General features: G+C 37.4%; 1 protein-coding gene across 2 annotated transcripts in view; it reads left to right on the top strand.

The window, feature by feature from the left end:
* raver2 (ribonucleoprotein, PTB-binding 2) overlaps window positions 1-16,411 on the top strand; it is a 33,502-nt gene that overhangs the window by 4,980 nt on the left and 12,111 nt on the right. For both annotated transcript variants that reach the window (XM_088598582.1, XM_088598581.1), the window contains exons 2-4: window positions 730-796; window positions 10,630-11,099; window positions 15,452-15,643. In XM_088598582.1, coding sequence (XP_088454708.1) covers window positions 730-796; window positions 10,630-11,099; window positions 15,452-15,643 — 729 coding nt within the window. The remainder of the gene's footprint in view (window positions 1-729; window positions 797-10,629; window positions 11,100-15,451; window positions 15,644-16,411) is intronic.

The following is a 16,411-nucleotide window of genomic DNA, read 5'->3' as shown; positions in this document are numbered from 1 at the left end:
GTGGGCGGCTCTCTGTGAGAGAAACAGCAGCACAGTCCATCAAAAAAATCAAGGTCTGTTATCCTGATGCAGCTCCCCAGTGGATTTTAATGGGGGGTTAAACTGTGTATTTCTTGCTATACAGTTAATCTAGTTTCACTTTAAACCATGGTGGCTGGGAAGACCTCAAAAGAAGCATACATCCTTTCACTGATACATTCCCATGAACTGTACGTTCATCAGTTCCACTCACCAACCCAGGGAGTCACCCGAACTGTAATGTACTGCCACACAAAGGGTTCTGTAAGACCTGTGCTTGCCCTCACTATTTCAGGCACACTTCGTATTCGGTGATGATGTCAATTATTACATTTATTTTTTTCCTTTTGGTTTTTGTTTTTTTCTTCTAAATCCGCCCCTGTGCACAGGTTGAGGGTGTCATTCCTATGTACAAACTTTCATTTTGGGGGATAAGTTGGATGAATTACTAACGTTATAATAAGTGTCATTCTTCGTTTACTGGTCATCTTAATTTACAGATAACCAGTTATGTTTATTTTGTTGCTCAATAAAATAGATCATCAGTATTCTGTTTCAATGACAATGTAAATGTTATATTTAAATGCCTGTGAATTTAGCAGTATAGATGAGGTGAGCGGGTTCTTATGGAGAGAATTGGGCTAAAGAAGAACACAGTAAATTTAAGAGCATGTTAATTTTGCTTTGACCAAACCCTTTTTTGTTTTTCAGGAGGTCCATGAACTTCTAAAAGAGTACGAGTTGAAATACTGTTATGTGGACAGAAACAAAGGAACAGGTAAAATCTTGGCTGTTTTAGATTGTTTTTCGCCCAGTATGTCTCAAAAAATAGTTTGTCAGGATTAATGCATCCAAGCCTTAACATGTAGTGAATAAAGGCTGAATTTTATTTGGGCAAATTGATAAAAAATTGTCTTTGGAACATAAAAGCAGGCTATTACTTTTAATCCCCTTGAAGCTGTTACTTAAAAGTGAAAAAATATTTTCAGTATGAAATAATCTGATCAGATTGAACAAATAATTCTGCAGGAGCTTTGAATTTATACATGTATACAAGATACAGAATATAAAGTGTATGTAATATAAAAATATGAGTTTGGTAAAGAAAATTATATTTATATATAACACAAAATGCTTTTTTTATAATGGTGCGTCTATTTCTCAAAAAATAAATAGTACTCCCATTTCTGAATCATCAGTGACTCAGTCTCCTAGCTGTTCTCATTAGAATAAACAGTAAATTTTCTCCTTTGGAAAAAAATAATTTCTCTGTGAGAACATTTAATTGCCTTGAATAAATTAATGTGTCACATTGATTATGTCTAAGGGTTAGAACTACTAATTTTCAAAGTATAGAAAGTATTGCTTTCTGATTCATGATACTTTATTTTTTAAAGGAAGTGCCTGTAAATGTATTTCTTAAATTACTAGTCATACTTTGTATTTGGGAGTGGAAAAGCTTGTTGATTACTTTAGCAGATTTTGTTACATATAATTATATTTTGGGAACAGTTGAAGTATCCTAGTGGTTTTCCCTGTGGAACTGCTGTGCTTGGAGCCATGAAGTCTGAATCTCACTGTCCGTTTAAGCCTTCCAGTAAGTCTTCAGTTTGGCTTGAGAAGAAAACACAAGACATGTGAATTTTATTCTGATCTTACAAAAAAAAAGAGGCATCATTTAGGATCGTCATCATTATTATCAATTTAGCATTGAAGCAATGTATTTCTACAGACTGTTTTATTAATATCACTTGTTAAATCAATAACGAATCAGAGGCAGAGAGATAACAACTTTCAGCTGGTGATTAAAATGTTCAAGTCGGGCATATCCCAAATTTAATTAATAGGAATTTCACTGTTGTGGCTTCTCTAGTCCTGATGTCATCTTCTAAGCCCTAGACACGCTCTAGCCACCTGTATAAGTGAAGAATGACAGGAGTTTTTTTTAGGTGTTGTAATTAGTAAAGCAATTTTTGAATAAAGAGTACTTCTAATTTGCTCTGCCTTACTTGTCATCTTAGAGCTGACAGTTCCAGTAATAGAAATGATCAAAGAGGCTGAGTTTTCAAATCTACACTAAGTGACCCCCGAATCAAAGGTGATAGGTCTCAGTGTATGTTGATACTTTCTCCTAACTCTTTGAGCACAGTATAATAATAATCAAGCTTGCTGCCCCATTAGCAGCCATAAAGGAACTTTAGGAACTGAAGCAATTATTGATATTCCTGCTGTAAATCTGGCTTACTGCCTTGTTTCCTCCCTTTTATGCCTTTATCTTCCCAGGTTCTTGAGTGCAAGCAGCCCACAAGGCGATAAAGGAGTTAGGAGATGTTTTCCATTGAAAAAACTGCTTTGAACTGTAGACATGAACAGACTTTGCATTAGGCAGGACTTCATAGTGCTAATGCAGTCACTGTTAACTTTCCAGCCCATTGTTCCTCAAATTTGTGAGAGAAGTCTAATGCTAAAGACGGAAAAATCTTTGTGATCCATGTTGTTAAATCTGTTACTGCAAGATGTGGTTCTGCATTATGTCTATTCAGTGTTACTCCTGTTTTTTTTATTAATTTTACCTAAGCCAAACAAATCTTCTGCATATCATGATCATTGATGACAACAGCATATAGATTTCTGTAATTTGAAAGGATAGACCTTGGCCTCTTGACCCAAATTGAGGTCCACAACCCTCTTTTCTTTTCCTAAACAAATGTACCCCGCCCCCACAGCAAGCAGGGACAAAAGGCCTATACAAATGTGCCTTGATTGCCTGCACATCTCCCCAGGTTGCCCTGTGCAGAATCATTATTATTATCTAATGTACATTATGATGTGAAGATGCACAGAAAAACCTCCTGCTGGCTTCTGTGTTCTTTTGGAAGCAGGATAATAGTGCAGAAAGCTGAAGTAAGAGCCATTAAAATTTAAGGGGGTTCAAGCAGTCTTACAGGATGCTGAGCACTGAGATATTTGATATGGCTCAAGTCTTCAGAACTGCTATAGTGATTCTTCTTGGGGGCACTCTATGGTCAACTAATTTGTTTGTTTTGAATTTCTTTAAATGGTGTAAAAAAAACACCTGATCGGGGCTGAGCTTTTCACAATGTGCTAAATTAACATCCCTGTCACTGAAATGAGGGAGAAAACCGTGTTGTGTTAGAATGGTTTATGTACTTTAAAGGCACAGAATTTCTCACAATTTCTTTGCTTTTTGAGAGTTATTTTGGTATACATTCACACTAAGAAGCACTGTAAACAATGGAAGCAGAGGGAACAGATTTTGTTGTAAAATTTATTGGAACAGGCCTTGGAGGATAGTTATAGGATATATTTGGTTATGTACAGTTGTACGTTTGTGTGAGTATTTATGAAATAGCTCCTGGGGCTGTTTTTTTAATTGGAGCAGTGAACTGGTGCCGTGGGCTGCTGCACTGTGCATATGGGTAATGAGGCTTTGTGGTTTCAAAAAGTTTATTTAATGTGAGCGCTGTGCTCAGCACATCAGGCATCGTTTGGCCAGAAAAGCAGTGCTTATTAGGTAGCCATGAAAGAAGTTAATTTACAGGTTGTGCTTGGATCGTTTTCCGATTGCATTTTTCCCACCCAGGGGAGTAATAAAAACAGTAATGTTTGTCTCCGTTGAGGACACTCATGGAATTCCAGAGCCATATGCTGCCTTTCTGCAACCAAGAATGACACCAGACGTTGAGGCGGGAATAGGGAATTGAGAGATTTATAGAAAAAAAAATTGTCCTTTAATGAAGACACCAGAGTGTAATTTAAAGGAGATCTCCACATTGTGTGAGTCTGTTTGTATCCATGTATAAAAAAAAATGTAGGAGCCTTTTAATTTCTTGCGCTTAAGGCTTTGTTTTTATTAGCAGATAAAGACATTCTTCACATAAGCCATTTAAGTCTTGACTAATTTGGGTGTAGTGCCCTTTTTAATTTTACCAGTTGATGGCCTTTAAAAGGTTCCAGATTATCAGACCATAATAATGCATTAAATAACTGTCAGCTTTATCATAAATATATAATGTTTCAGAATGTATTGTTGATTGAAGTGTATTATTTGCTTTTCAAGTTTTGGAATGCAATTTAGACTGCAGTAGCTGGTAAGAGACTGGAACATCAAGAAACTCTAGAGGTCATTATGCCTAAAAGCATTTTTTTTCTGCAACACATCAATAATGATTCATACAGTACTTTGATAAAATATACTGCTAGCCAGCAGTGGGCTGTAATTTATGACTTCACATCAGTGATTGCGGATCTTTTGTATTCTCTTAAAAGATGTAAAAAATCTCAAGCCTTATTTTGAGAACCTTCATAAAATAAATACTAAACGGCGAAAGTGTTTACAGTTTTTCCCATTAGAAAATACTCAATTGGTAAAATTAGTAAGGAAAACCATTTTTGTTTTTCATATGTAATAGGCAATAATATATTGGAGACTTTGTGTTGAGGTGTTAAACTTTGTCCCATTTTCTGAAGACCTCTACAAAAAAATTAAGGTGTTTGTATTGCGGGGTTTAACATAACATTAGTTTCATGCAGGGCTAGACTTGTATTTAAATTATATCTAGATTTTGAAATGAGCAGCAGGAGGGCAACAGGAAATTATTCAGCCCTTCAGATGTGAGTCACTCCTTCAAATAATACATATTGTGCCTCTTATGCCATATTTAATTGGCTTTTAAGACCACTGATCTTTTTGCTGAACTGCAGGACCCTTATCTTGTGCTTGTTTCTCCTGTGTGACTACCTGAATGTAAATCATCGCGGTCTCCCCCTTTTTAATTCTGGATCCCTTTGAATTCGGTGTATACTGCACATTATTAGAGAATAATTTTAGATAATAATTTTAAGCAAGTTAATTGGTAATGGAGCAGGACAGAATGATAATTTTATTGATTTTAAACCTTTACAAATGTTGTAATGAAATAAGGGTACTGTACAGAATCTACTGTGCACTGGCACATGGGTTTTCATGAGGCAAATATTGTAAGATGTTTTTGTTTTTCTTTGTACATTGTGAACTGCTAATCTTGTTGTATTAGTTGTGATCACACCTTGATTTAATGTTGATCTTGCTCTTGAGCATCCAGGATTTCCATAAAGCAAATTCTAAAAGAGGTCGATTCTAGTTAAACATCCTTCATAAGGCAATAGCTGTAAAAGGAAATTTAGCATAGGTTTCTTTATCACTCTCAAATAGTTCACCCATGAAAATGAACCCAAACATTTTCAACACGTCAAGGAACTTTGTTTTACACGAACAGATCCCTGTATTTTAGAAATGTTTGCTTTCACTGTGGCTTTGCTAAGCCATGCTTCAGGTCGGTAAGCAGACACTCAGCATATCAATTGGTTCAGAGAGAAATGGTCAAGTGCATTTTAGGAATCCTTTAAACTGGGTATGTCTGGCTGTCAGATTCTTTTACTTGCATGGAGATGAAATTAACCCATTTCTGTGACAACAGACATTTAAGTCTCTGTGTGATCAGGGATTTTTGGGGTTCTCTTTGCAGATTGATATGCAAAATCTATACACACCAAGAGCTTCAAAAAACATGTCTGCTTTTTTGGACCAAAATGTAATGTTTATCACTGCTTTTCTTTGTGCTTCTGAGAAAGTTGAAAATACTCTAATCATACTTTCAAATGGGCTTAGGTTTGGTTCTAGGTTCATATCTGCAGCTTTATAATAAATATTTTGTTCTTACACTGTGGAATGCTCCTTTCACCAAACATCAGAAATGATTAAATGTTACATCATTTGTAACTATTAAATTGCATTGGGAGGCATATGTGTTGCTTTGGCATGAAAGGCAGAAAAATGAACAGAAGTGTCTCGTATCTTTTATTTTAATTTTTCAGAAATTTTAAACAAGAACTGGTTTCAGCTGTAGTTGTTTCAGTCTTTGCAGTGGTGTCTGTTTTCTATAATCGATACACAACTGAATCTATAGCTGTAAAAACTGAGACTGGTCAGCATTAAAATCTGAAATATTTTTGGGGGGAACGGAAAGAGCACATTTGAGTTTCTCTCATCCTGACAGATGTCTATAGCTGAAACTGCAAAAATGTGAACATGAGTCAGTATTCATCTAATTAGATTTTTCTTTGTCCGCTTTTCAGCTTTTATAGAAGAAGCCTCTTCAAGAAGGCAATTTTAGTATGTTTTTGATGAGGTTATGTAGTCTGCAATAGATATGTAACCCTGAAGCTCCCAACTGTACACTAAGCCCTGTACACTGTGTTGTGTGGGAATCATGCCTCCCACTTATGGCAGGTATTGATGCTTGAACGCAGAGAAGATTGTCATTAATTGATCCAATAATGAATGTGGGCAGTTGTAAAAAATGTAATAAACAAATAGAAGGGCTGTTGTCTAGGACTGGCTCCTTTGTATCTGTTGTACAGTGGCTGTAGTGAAGAGAGATGTAAAGCAATGAGATCCAGACTGTCTTGTAGCTGTAATTATGGTAACACAGCAGATGAAGTTTGATTTTATCAAAATCCTGGTAGCAGGATACAGTGATTCTCGAACCTGCTGTCTGTGCGTCCTGTTAAAGTTGGATAAAATCTGGGTATGCATTTCTGTTGTTATGTTTAAGGTTTTTTCTGGGTCCCTTAGATGAAATGTAGTGGGTATTGCAAGGACCTGTAGTTTAATGTATTAGGAATGGAGGGGTGGAATGTGAGTTATCAAGATGGGATTGTGGTCTGCGTGGTATTGTAATCATTTACTCCAGAATTAAGGCAGTTCAACTTTGTTTGTGAGTAGAATCGTTATGAAAACCCCCCAAAACACAAATGGGTAGATGTGCGAATTCTGTGTTTTACTCCCTAAATGAGAGTTTCAGAGAAGCTCTTACTCTGCTTATCTGACTTGAACAACCTTTACATTTTGCATCAGCACTTTGTTTTCCAGCACCTCAATTAGTTAACAGAGGCTGATGAATGTACAGGATGCATTCTAATCCTTTAAATATGAACAATTGGGTTGCATTGCAGAAATTCTTTTGTCTGCACACTTTACCATTTTTGCAAAAGATTAGCACTTGAAATGATCAAAGACAATGTTTGAAATAGACTGCCTACAGAGTGTGACTGACTATTAAAAGGTGAAGCTCAAGTCGCAGGTTCGGACATGGAGTGTGTATCAAGCATAGTGATCATTACTGTCGCTGTATGCATTTCTTGATTAATTCAGATTGATACAATGTAATCTTAAAACGTCTGCGGTCATTGAGTTGCAAGAAGCTACTTTGAGGTTGTAAAACAGTTGTGGAGTTGGTTTGGTAAATGTTTTGACATGGCTACTAGATAAGCAACTTTTTAGTTTTTTTTTCAGAATGGAAACATTTTAAAACTTTTTTTGTTTCTTTTTGAGTTATTGGTAGGATATATCCTGAATAAAAATTCAGCAATAACAGTAGATCATTGAATAATCCGACACGTCTGTACACTGCCACACAAATGCATATATGCATTTACCTCAGGTAAAGATATTGTTACAGCTAGATGGGGAGTTGTCAACATCTAGCTAGCAATAATAATAATTGCTTACATTTATATAGCGCTTTTCTGGACACTCCACTCAACTACCACCAATGTGCAGCATCCACCTGGATGATGCGACGGCAGCCATAGTGCGCCAGAACGCTCACCACACATCAACTAGTGTCAACATTGAGGTTTCTGAGGAGCTTCAAAGCAAGAAAGGAACTGGGGTGTTAGTACTGAGTTGTATTGGGTCTGAGATACATTGATCAAGGAATCGTCTAATTTACCTTGGTTCATTAAGTTCTGGATAAATGGTTAGGAGTCATAAACAGTCCAGGAAAATCACCAAAAAAAGAGTTAGAGAGCAAGTGAGAGAGTGAGATAAAGACATGAAGAGAGAGAAGAAAGTGTGTGCCAGGCGTGAGTTCCTTTTCCAGATCATCTGTAAAGACCAGATTTAAATATTTGAACCTTGTTAAGAGCTTGTCATTCTCTTGTTATTTGGAAACCATTTTCCTGTGTAGAGAATCCATAGGATAAAAACCAACTCCCCTGGTTAGTGGATGCTTTTTTAGGATATGGAGTTAGGTTTCCCGTTTACTTTGTAGCATCCAGATTTATAGAGAGAGATTTAACTGTAGGTTGTAGTAGGTTTAGTTTTGAGGGCAGGTTTATCTCTCTGGTTTGCATGTGTGTTATAAAGGATTTCTGAATATTTGGTAGCCGTCTGGCTTTTTTCTGGTTGTCAGAGCGTAGGCCTATGGGGTGGCTTTATTTGTAAATAGAGTAATTTGTATGCTGTATTTTATGTTGTGTGTTATTGTGATTATTAATAATATTTGTGTTACCCAGTATGCCTGATTTATTACTCTTTCCAACAAAGCTGGGCAAGAGAACAAAAAACTCCAGTGCCGATAATTATACCAACAGTTATAGGTATATTCTTGCCATATCTTAACGATTTGGGGTGTTGTTTAATAATTGATCATCCTGCTTGGTCTATTTTCAGATATTAACTATTTTCTTAACCCCCGTCTTCTAACAGTATGTACAGTATTTGACAATCGGAGCACCCACAAGGATTGGTATTGAATTGTTGAATATTATTAAGTTTATTGTTCTATAGATCTGTGAGTATTGCTGCCCTCTGGTGACATGCAAGACTGCTTTTGCCCTGGGTTTTTTCCAGCCCGCAGGCGGTATTTCCACATGGATCTTTTTACTCTGCCGATGGTTGGAACATCGTGCATGTGAGCCACACCGTCGGTACAAGTTATTTTCTACATGGTAGCTTCAGAAGGCATCTTTGGTTAGGACTTCACTAAGAATAGAGAGCAATACTGTGCCCCAGTATGTTTTGAGATGCAGTTGGCTTTGTTCGATTTTTCTTTCAGTTTCACCCTTGGTTTTCCATTTGATAGCATTAATTTATTAATTGTGAAGGCATTTTTCTATTTTTTTGTAAAGTAGGTATATATTGTTTTAAAACCTTTGTTTTGATTTAATGCTTTCTTCACTTGAGTATGGCTTTATAAGAATGTAAACGAGATAAAGCTAAAAGGTAGATAAGTAGTATGATTTCTTTGCGTCAGAAAAAAACTGTCCTTTTGAAGAGAGACCATGAATAATAGAAGTGGTGTAATTATTTTATTCAGACATGGTGTGGTAGGGTAACTGTGAATAAAAAAATGTATTCAGGGAAACCTTTTTTTCCCCCCTCACATGCTCGTATTAAAATGAACTCCGTGCTTGGAATTATATCCTGTAATTAAGCAAAGTTTTTCCCTCTTAACATTCTTAAAGCTGTCAGTAGTCAAGCAGTTGAGTATTGTTATGCAATAAGCTTACGTCTTGAAGACTGTGTAAGCTCCTTTTGTGTGGAGAATATGTTTTCTGTAATTTTGTATCTTTTGTGTACTAGAATTTTTTTATATGTCCCCCTAGAATATAAAGTGGTGGTAAAGAGTTCCTGCTTTAACAGTTGATGGCATTAGTTATAATGATTTCAAGTGTGATTGCTAGGATATTTTTTGTGTCTGAGTCCACAGATTTATTTATAGACACAATCTGTACCATCCTTTTTTGTAGGGATATTTTGAGTGCATTATGGTGATCTTTGATTATACAGCTATTTTTAAATGTATAATGCATTAGGGGACTGTTGTATTGGGCATGAAATCTGCAAAATGAATGTCGCCTCTTAACTCAGGAATTTGAAAATTAGATGAAATTATTCTGATGACTGTGGAAATGAAAGCAGGATACTAAGAACTGTAAATCTGTGATTGCTTCCATAGGGCTTTCATCTGTTAATTAAAATAATTTTTCATAATTCCTGCTTTTTTTCCCTTAACTGGACTATAATTACATGCTTCAGTATTTATGAAAGGATCTGCATGAATCCTGTTACTGTTTGGAAGCGTGTCTGTGTGACAAAGGAAGAAGACTCGGGCAAATATTCTGACTCTTCAGATTCACTGTGCTTATTAAATAGAAGTTTGGGAGATGATAAATGATAATGGATTTTAGTACTTCCTGTAGGCTAATGGGGAAACGTGAATCTGAACATTAAAAATGTGTGCACTAGAAAAAGTCCCTGGCAGATAAAATTAGAATTTCTTTGACATATTGCATTCCTCCTTTTCATTTATTTTCCTCAAGAATATTCCATGGATTTTATCCTCTTGATTAACTGCGAGATTGATATTATTCTGAATCATTGTTTTGGGTAAAGACTGAAACGTTCGTGGATACAATGAAGCTTTCCCTTTGTAGCTTTGGAATTTGGGAATACCGTTTAGTTGTCTCACCAGAAACAAACACTTAAGAAACATGTTTTGCAATTTTGTGATAATTGCTGTCAAAAATTAGTTTAAACATTGTTTTCATTCAAATCTAGAGAACAATTCCAGTGAGCCTCTTAAATAGTGCTGCTTCCACATGTGTCTGATACAAAAATAGCTTCTTTGTGAGATGCTGACAGGAGTAAGCCAGGGAATAAATAAAGCATCTTGATAAGCAAAACAGAAGCTAATTGTAGAGTAAGTGGTGTACTTGCCTTTTGCAGCCATAAAATGAACGACATTAACTCTTTTCTTTCAGCGTTTGTGACCCTGCTGAATGGGGAGCAGGCTCAGGATGCCATCCGGACATTCCACCAGACAGCTATCCGAGGGAAGGAGATCTCGGTGCAGCTCCAGCCCACGGACTCCCTTCTGTGCATCACCAATCTGCCACATACCTACTCGGCAGTGCAGTTTGAGGAACTGGTGCGCACCTACGGCAATATTGAGAGGTGCTTTCTCGTTTACAGTGAGCTCACGGGCCACTCCAAGGGCTATGGCTTTGTGGAGTACATGAAGAAGGACTCTGCCTCCAAAGCCAGGTCAGAACTGTTGGGCAAGCAGCAGGGCGATCGCACCCTAATGGTACAGTGGACAGACGTCAACCAGCTCACTGCTGACCACCTTCATTCCAAGTGCCTTTGTGTTGATAAACTTCCTTCCGACTTCTCCGACACGGATGAGTTGGCACAAATTTTCTCCAAAACGTATAAACCCGTCTTCTGCCAGGTAAGTGGTTAGGTGAGCAAACCTTTTTTGGTTTATTATGACGAGTAAGTACAATAACTAAAACGACCTCAATTGACATTGGTTCTAAATCCTATATAATACTAGGCTTTACATCTATTGTGCTGAAACGTTTAATGACCTTAATTAGTGGTTGCATCATTGAAGAATTTGCTTTCATACTAACATTTCCAACTTTTTACAGCCTTTAAACAATATTGTGTCTTACTGATTGTTTTTTTTTATATGTTATTGGGTATGAGGGAAAAGGTTACTTAATTTGTGTCATCATCATCTGGATTGATTATCAGAAGGATGTTAAAAAGCTGATATATAGTACAGGGGAATTCTAAAGGTCATTCAGGTCACAGTGTCATCAAAAACAAAGATAAAGGGGTAGAAATGACTTTAGCATATCATTTGCCACTGGCTCTATTTGAGACCTGTCATTCGCTAGAACAGAAGCCAATGCAAAGGTTGTGGAGTCCCCTCTACAGAGTTAGAGCTCTCAAACGGCAGCTTTCCCATTCATCTTCTGCAGCCTGACCCTGAAGAGGGTGCTTGAAGGAGTACTTTAAATAATCCTCTAATACAGTGTCTATAAGACAGTTCACCCTGGTGTGTTTTGGTAAGAGTGTTTTCATGGGCACTCTCTAAAAGTGTCCTTTAAGTGGTTCAAACCTTCCCTAAGAATGCTATAGCTAAGTAGTCTTTGAAAGTGGTGCGGCTTACTTGACAGCAGATGACATCTGACAGTTAAATGCAAAAGAACAGAGGTATGGGTGGTATCTTCATTTTCACTTAATCTCACAGAAGTAAAGTCAGAAATGTGCAAAACATTCCTTTTACTATGTCTCCCTTTTCATCATCACAAAAATACAGCTGATGCATCATTTTTTTTTATTTTAAATGCATTTGAAAAGCATGGTAGTCGATTTTAAATAAGAAACGGCAAATCATACCTGGCACTTTCTTCTGAATTGATTGGAAAAACTGATGAAGTAGAAAACTGTCAAGTGCAGGTTTAAAAGAAGTCAAACTTGCATTGCCTTCTCACATGCAACCTCGTGTCCAGCACATATGTTTTTAAATGTGTTGACTCACTCTGTCATTCTTAGGGAGAGAACAAGAAGAGTGAAAATGATTTTGCATATAGTGAATAGTGGAAGGATTTGGAAAAATTAAAACTTAATAAGAGAATGACACTAATATTTCATCTTTTAAAAAAGGTGCAGTGAAATCTTATCATAAAAGGCTTTCTTTTTCCTTAACTAAGATCACTAGTATGGCGTGAATGGCTCAGAGAACTGTAAAAGAGGTAATGACTTGCTTTTTTTCAGGGGTGCTCTGTAGGCAGTGTAGTTCTAATAACAGTGTAGACCTGCCTGACAATGTAGCTTCTAACATTTCACGTAGTGTGTGTAAGGTTAAACTGCATTTCACAGCTTGTCAGTGAATGAGTCTACAGACAGCAGCTAGTCCTCTGAAAACTGTAAGAGGGACTGCACTGTGTTTGAGTCTAGGCTCAATTAACGAAGGAGAATTGGGAGGGAAGTTCAACATGTTAAATGTTCCAGGGAAGAAAAAAACTATCCAGAAATAGTACAGGTTTAATTAATTATTAAGAAGTACGTCAGCACATTATCTAGGCCTTAATGTTCAAAAACTGACAGCCTGGACAAAAGTAACATTCATAAGTAATAAGGTGACTACCTAATTTTATGACTTATCCTGTTAACATTTTGTAGATCGGCAAACCTAATTTAATGGTGTTTTTAACAAAATCTGGGGGGATAACAGCATATCTCCTGCTGCTCTAACCAGTAATTCTCCATGATGTCAGTTCCTGAAAAACAAAAAATACTAAAAGTAAGCCCCTCTCTCTGCATCCTTCCTCCACCCCACTTCTGAAGATACCCCTTGGTTAACCTTTCTTTCTCTATAGAGGGGTCCTGACGTCCTTGTCCCACAGCCCGGTGGTTGGCCCTCATTCAAGCATGTCGAGCCAAAGAGTCTTATGTGTAGTGCTTCAATAAACATTCCTAAACACATTTTCTTATTGGGTGATGTTATTCCTCGTGATCTCCTAAATAGCAACAGCATGCACTGCAAGACACAGACAGTGCCCTGGACTTGTATGGCTGGTATTCCTTACTGTTTAACTTCTCAGCTAAAATCGGCACCGTAGGAAACATTTGCAAAGAATAAACACTAGACATTTTGAACTGAAGAAGTACTTTGTGAATGTGCCTCAAGGCTTTGGAATGGGATATTTCAGCATAGATTCAGTGTTCTCAATTTCCCTTTAAAGCATTTAATGTTAACTGTTCTTATTGAGTAAAGGAAAACATTATGTTCCCTGAAGGTAAAATGCATGGGTAAACATTCATATTAAAAATTGCTGTTTAAAGAGTGTAATTTTTGCATCTTTACATTTAATATTGTAAAGAGTTTGCAACATTGTTTCACAAAGGTATCATTTTTTGTTATTTTGTATATCATGTAATTTGTTACTGCATTTTGGATTCTGTCATCAATCAGGAATCTTGAACTTAAAAGCTTTACCACGTTTGTTGCCTTTGACGTAGCATGTGCAGAGTACTAACCTCTTGATCTACATTTTTGTAAGACTAGCACCCCTGCTCTACACCTGTAATTCCAGAAATATGGAATCAAGTCTACAGTTTAGAATTAGTGTTTTGCATAGATCAGTGTCACATAAGTAAACCTCAACAGTCTTAAATTTGCATTGTTGACTAAATCTTGTACTCTTTTTGCTTTTTGTCTATATCCCCGAGTTCTAGGCTTAGTTTCACTTTTATTTTTGCTTGGTACCAAAATTGATTAAAGGTCCAAGTGTCGTATAGACTAATATGTAGACTTCAGTTGCATCACCCGCCAAAAGTCAATTATTTCTAAGCCACTCTCCCTCCCAGACAATTTTAAAATACTTCACATGTAGTAGAGTCACCCTCCACTTCTGAAGTGCAGCACTCACTGTGTGCCAGCAGCCGCATTACACAGCAGCTCAGGTGGAGATCTGAGAGATTCCTTCAGCAGTTCCATTAGGGGAGAAACTTATGGAGGTCAGACCTGAGTGCACACAGAGTGGAATTTAGTGAGGACAATGCAACTTTTTCTTAGCAGTGCCTAGGGATCTTCAATGACCAAGCAGTCAGGATCTTGATTTGTCTCATCTGAAGGACAGCTGCTCCAAGAGAGCATTGTCTCCTGTCGCCATGCTGGGGGCATAGGTTTAAAAGGCCCAGGATGTGTGTAAACAAGATGGTCCACAAAAAAGCCTTAGAACAGCAGTCTGGTTTTCCTCGGAGGTCTCCCTTTCCAGGACTGACTAGGTTCAGCTCTGTTTAGCTCGTGAGATCTCAAGGGATCTGGCTACAAGGCAGTCAGGCTGCTGTTTTTAATCTGTCTTTGTCTGGAAGCCACTATATTTAGAGGTTTTTGTCGAGTAGACCCAACATTACCTTCAGTATGAAAGCCACATTTGAAGCGAAACAACAGTTATCTCCTGATTCTTTTCAGAAGATTTATTGTTACCATAAGTGATTATCATGATTTAGAGTATATGTCTTATATTTGGCTGTTGGTCAGTTGTTTGTGTGTCCCAGGAAAGCCAGACGCTGAACTAACCCTTTGTTAGAGGATATTCAGAAACTACTGTCAGTTGTTCTTACAGCGATGAGACTAAATTACCTGATCGGAACATGGAAATGTGAACATGAACATAGAGGTGGATGCAGATTTTATACTTACCACTGTCGCTGTTAATGAGGGAATGCAAGGGTTTATAGATATGCTCCCCCAAGCCGAGATATCCTGCAAAGAGAAAAGACTGCAAAATAAGTCACACTGGGATTCATGGACAACCACAAGTAGAAATCTTTGTCACTGTTACACCAATAATAAGAAATCAAGAGAGACAGCAGGTACAGGGAAGAAGGGGGAGTCAGATTGCTGCTATGTTTCTTGAGCACAGATGCAGTGTTCTATACGGTCGTTAAAAAAGATTCGGTTTCCCTGAAGACTTGCTTCACTGCACCCACCGTTTGTTTTTGCTGCTGAGGAAAAATGAATTCCTTAAAAAAAACAATCAATTTTTACATCAGGAAAACAAAATCTAACAGTCTGTTTAAAAGCTGAGGTCCTGGAAATACATGAAACATGGGGCAACATCTGTGAGATCAAGAAATGGTGCTATTCAGTAATAACATTGCCATACCTGTTGTTTTTTTTTTCTGATAGGCAGAGACTGTAGGTGGTGAAGCTTTCCTGATGGATCAGTGTATGAACAACAGTGAAGTGACTTGCCTTTTATTTTTTCTCCACGCTCACAGCTTGCTCAGGATGAAGGCAGTCCCATCCGGGGTTTTGCTGTCATTGAGTATGAGACTGCAGAGCAGGCGGAGGCTGTCCTGACCGAGATGGACAGGCATGTGATCAGGGGAAACGAGGTGCGGGTTTCCTTTTGCACCCCTGGGACTTCAGGAAGGAGTACACTAGCTGCACTGATTGCTGCACAAGGGGTGGTAAGTTGTGTGAAACCAGCAACAAATACACGAAGGTTATTGATTTTATCATTAGTGAAGAAGAATGTCAATTTGAGCGTACTTATCAACTGTACTTTGCAGTCCAGCCCTGCGCCCCGTTATCTGTAACCAGCTTGAAGCTGCTTCTGTCTCTCCACAGAAATATGACAACAGTCAACATTTCCAATTTAACATTCCCTGGAGCTTGTTTGATTTTTCTGTCTTTTGACTTAGAAATTTAAGGCGCAAGTTGGAAAAATGAAAGCAATCCACATACCACAGCAGATTCCCTAAAACAGAGAATTGACATGAAAATCAGAAAGAGACTTTAATTTTCTTTGTCAATAAACATGTAGCCAGATGGAAAGATTTGATGTTCCTGCAAGAAAAAAAAATGCATTGGTATGAGCAAGATAGGCTTTACTGACAGATTAGTCAAACCCTATTTTAAGCACAATGCAGTACAAAAATTCAGGTTTGTGTCCACTGGAGTCCTTAGAAGTAGTAATAATAAAAATTGTGACCCTGACATGGGAAGAAAAAAGACATGATCAACTTTTTTTCCCCTTCTTGAGATGCATACCTTTAATTTTGAGAAACTGACCATAAATGGACTAGCAAGTGAACTTTCTGTAACAGTCTGATTATAGTCTAGTCTGCTACAGCTAGAGGTAATAAACAACTGTCCAAATAGAATGATGCAAACTGACATTTTTCATTAGATGTCTGCCTTTAAAGATGCTGGCAGCAGTGGTAAATACTGCATTA

This window comes from Lepisosteus platostomus, chromosome 11 (assembly GCF_059453375.1).
Source record: "Lepisosteus platostomus isolate fLepPlt1 chromosome 11, fLepPlt1.hap1, whole genome shotgun sequence".
In the NCBI taxonomy this organism is placed as follows: domain Eukaryota; kingdom Metazoa; phylum Chordata; class Actinopteri; order Semionotiformes; family Lepisosteidae; genus Lepisosteus; species Lepisosteus platostomus.
The sequence above is the reverse complement of the archived record's forward strand: the minus strand, read 5'-3'. Positions and strand labels throughout refer to the sequence as shown.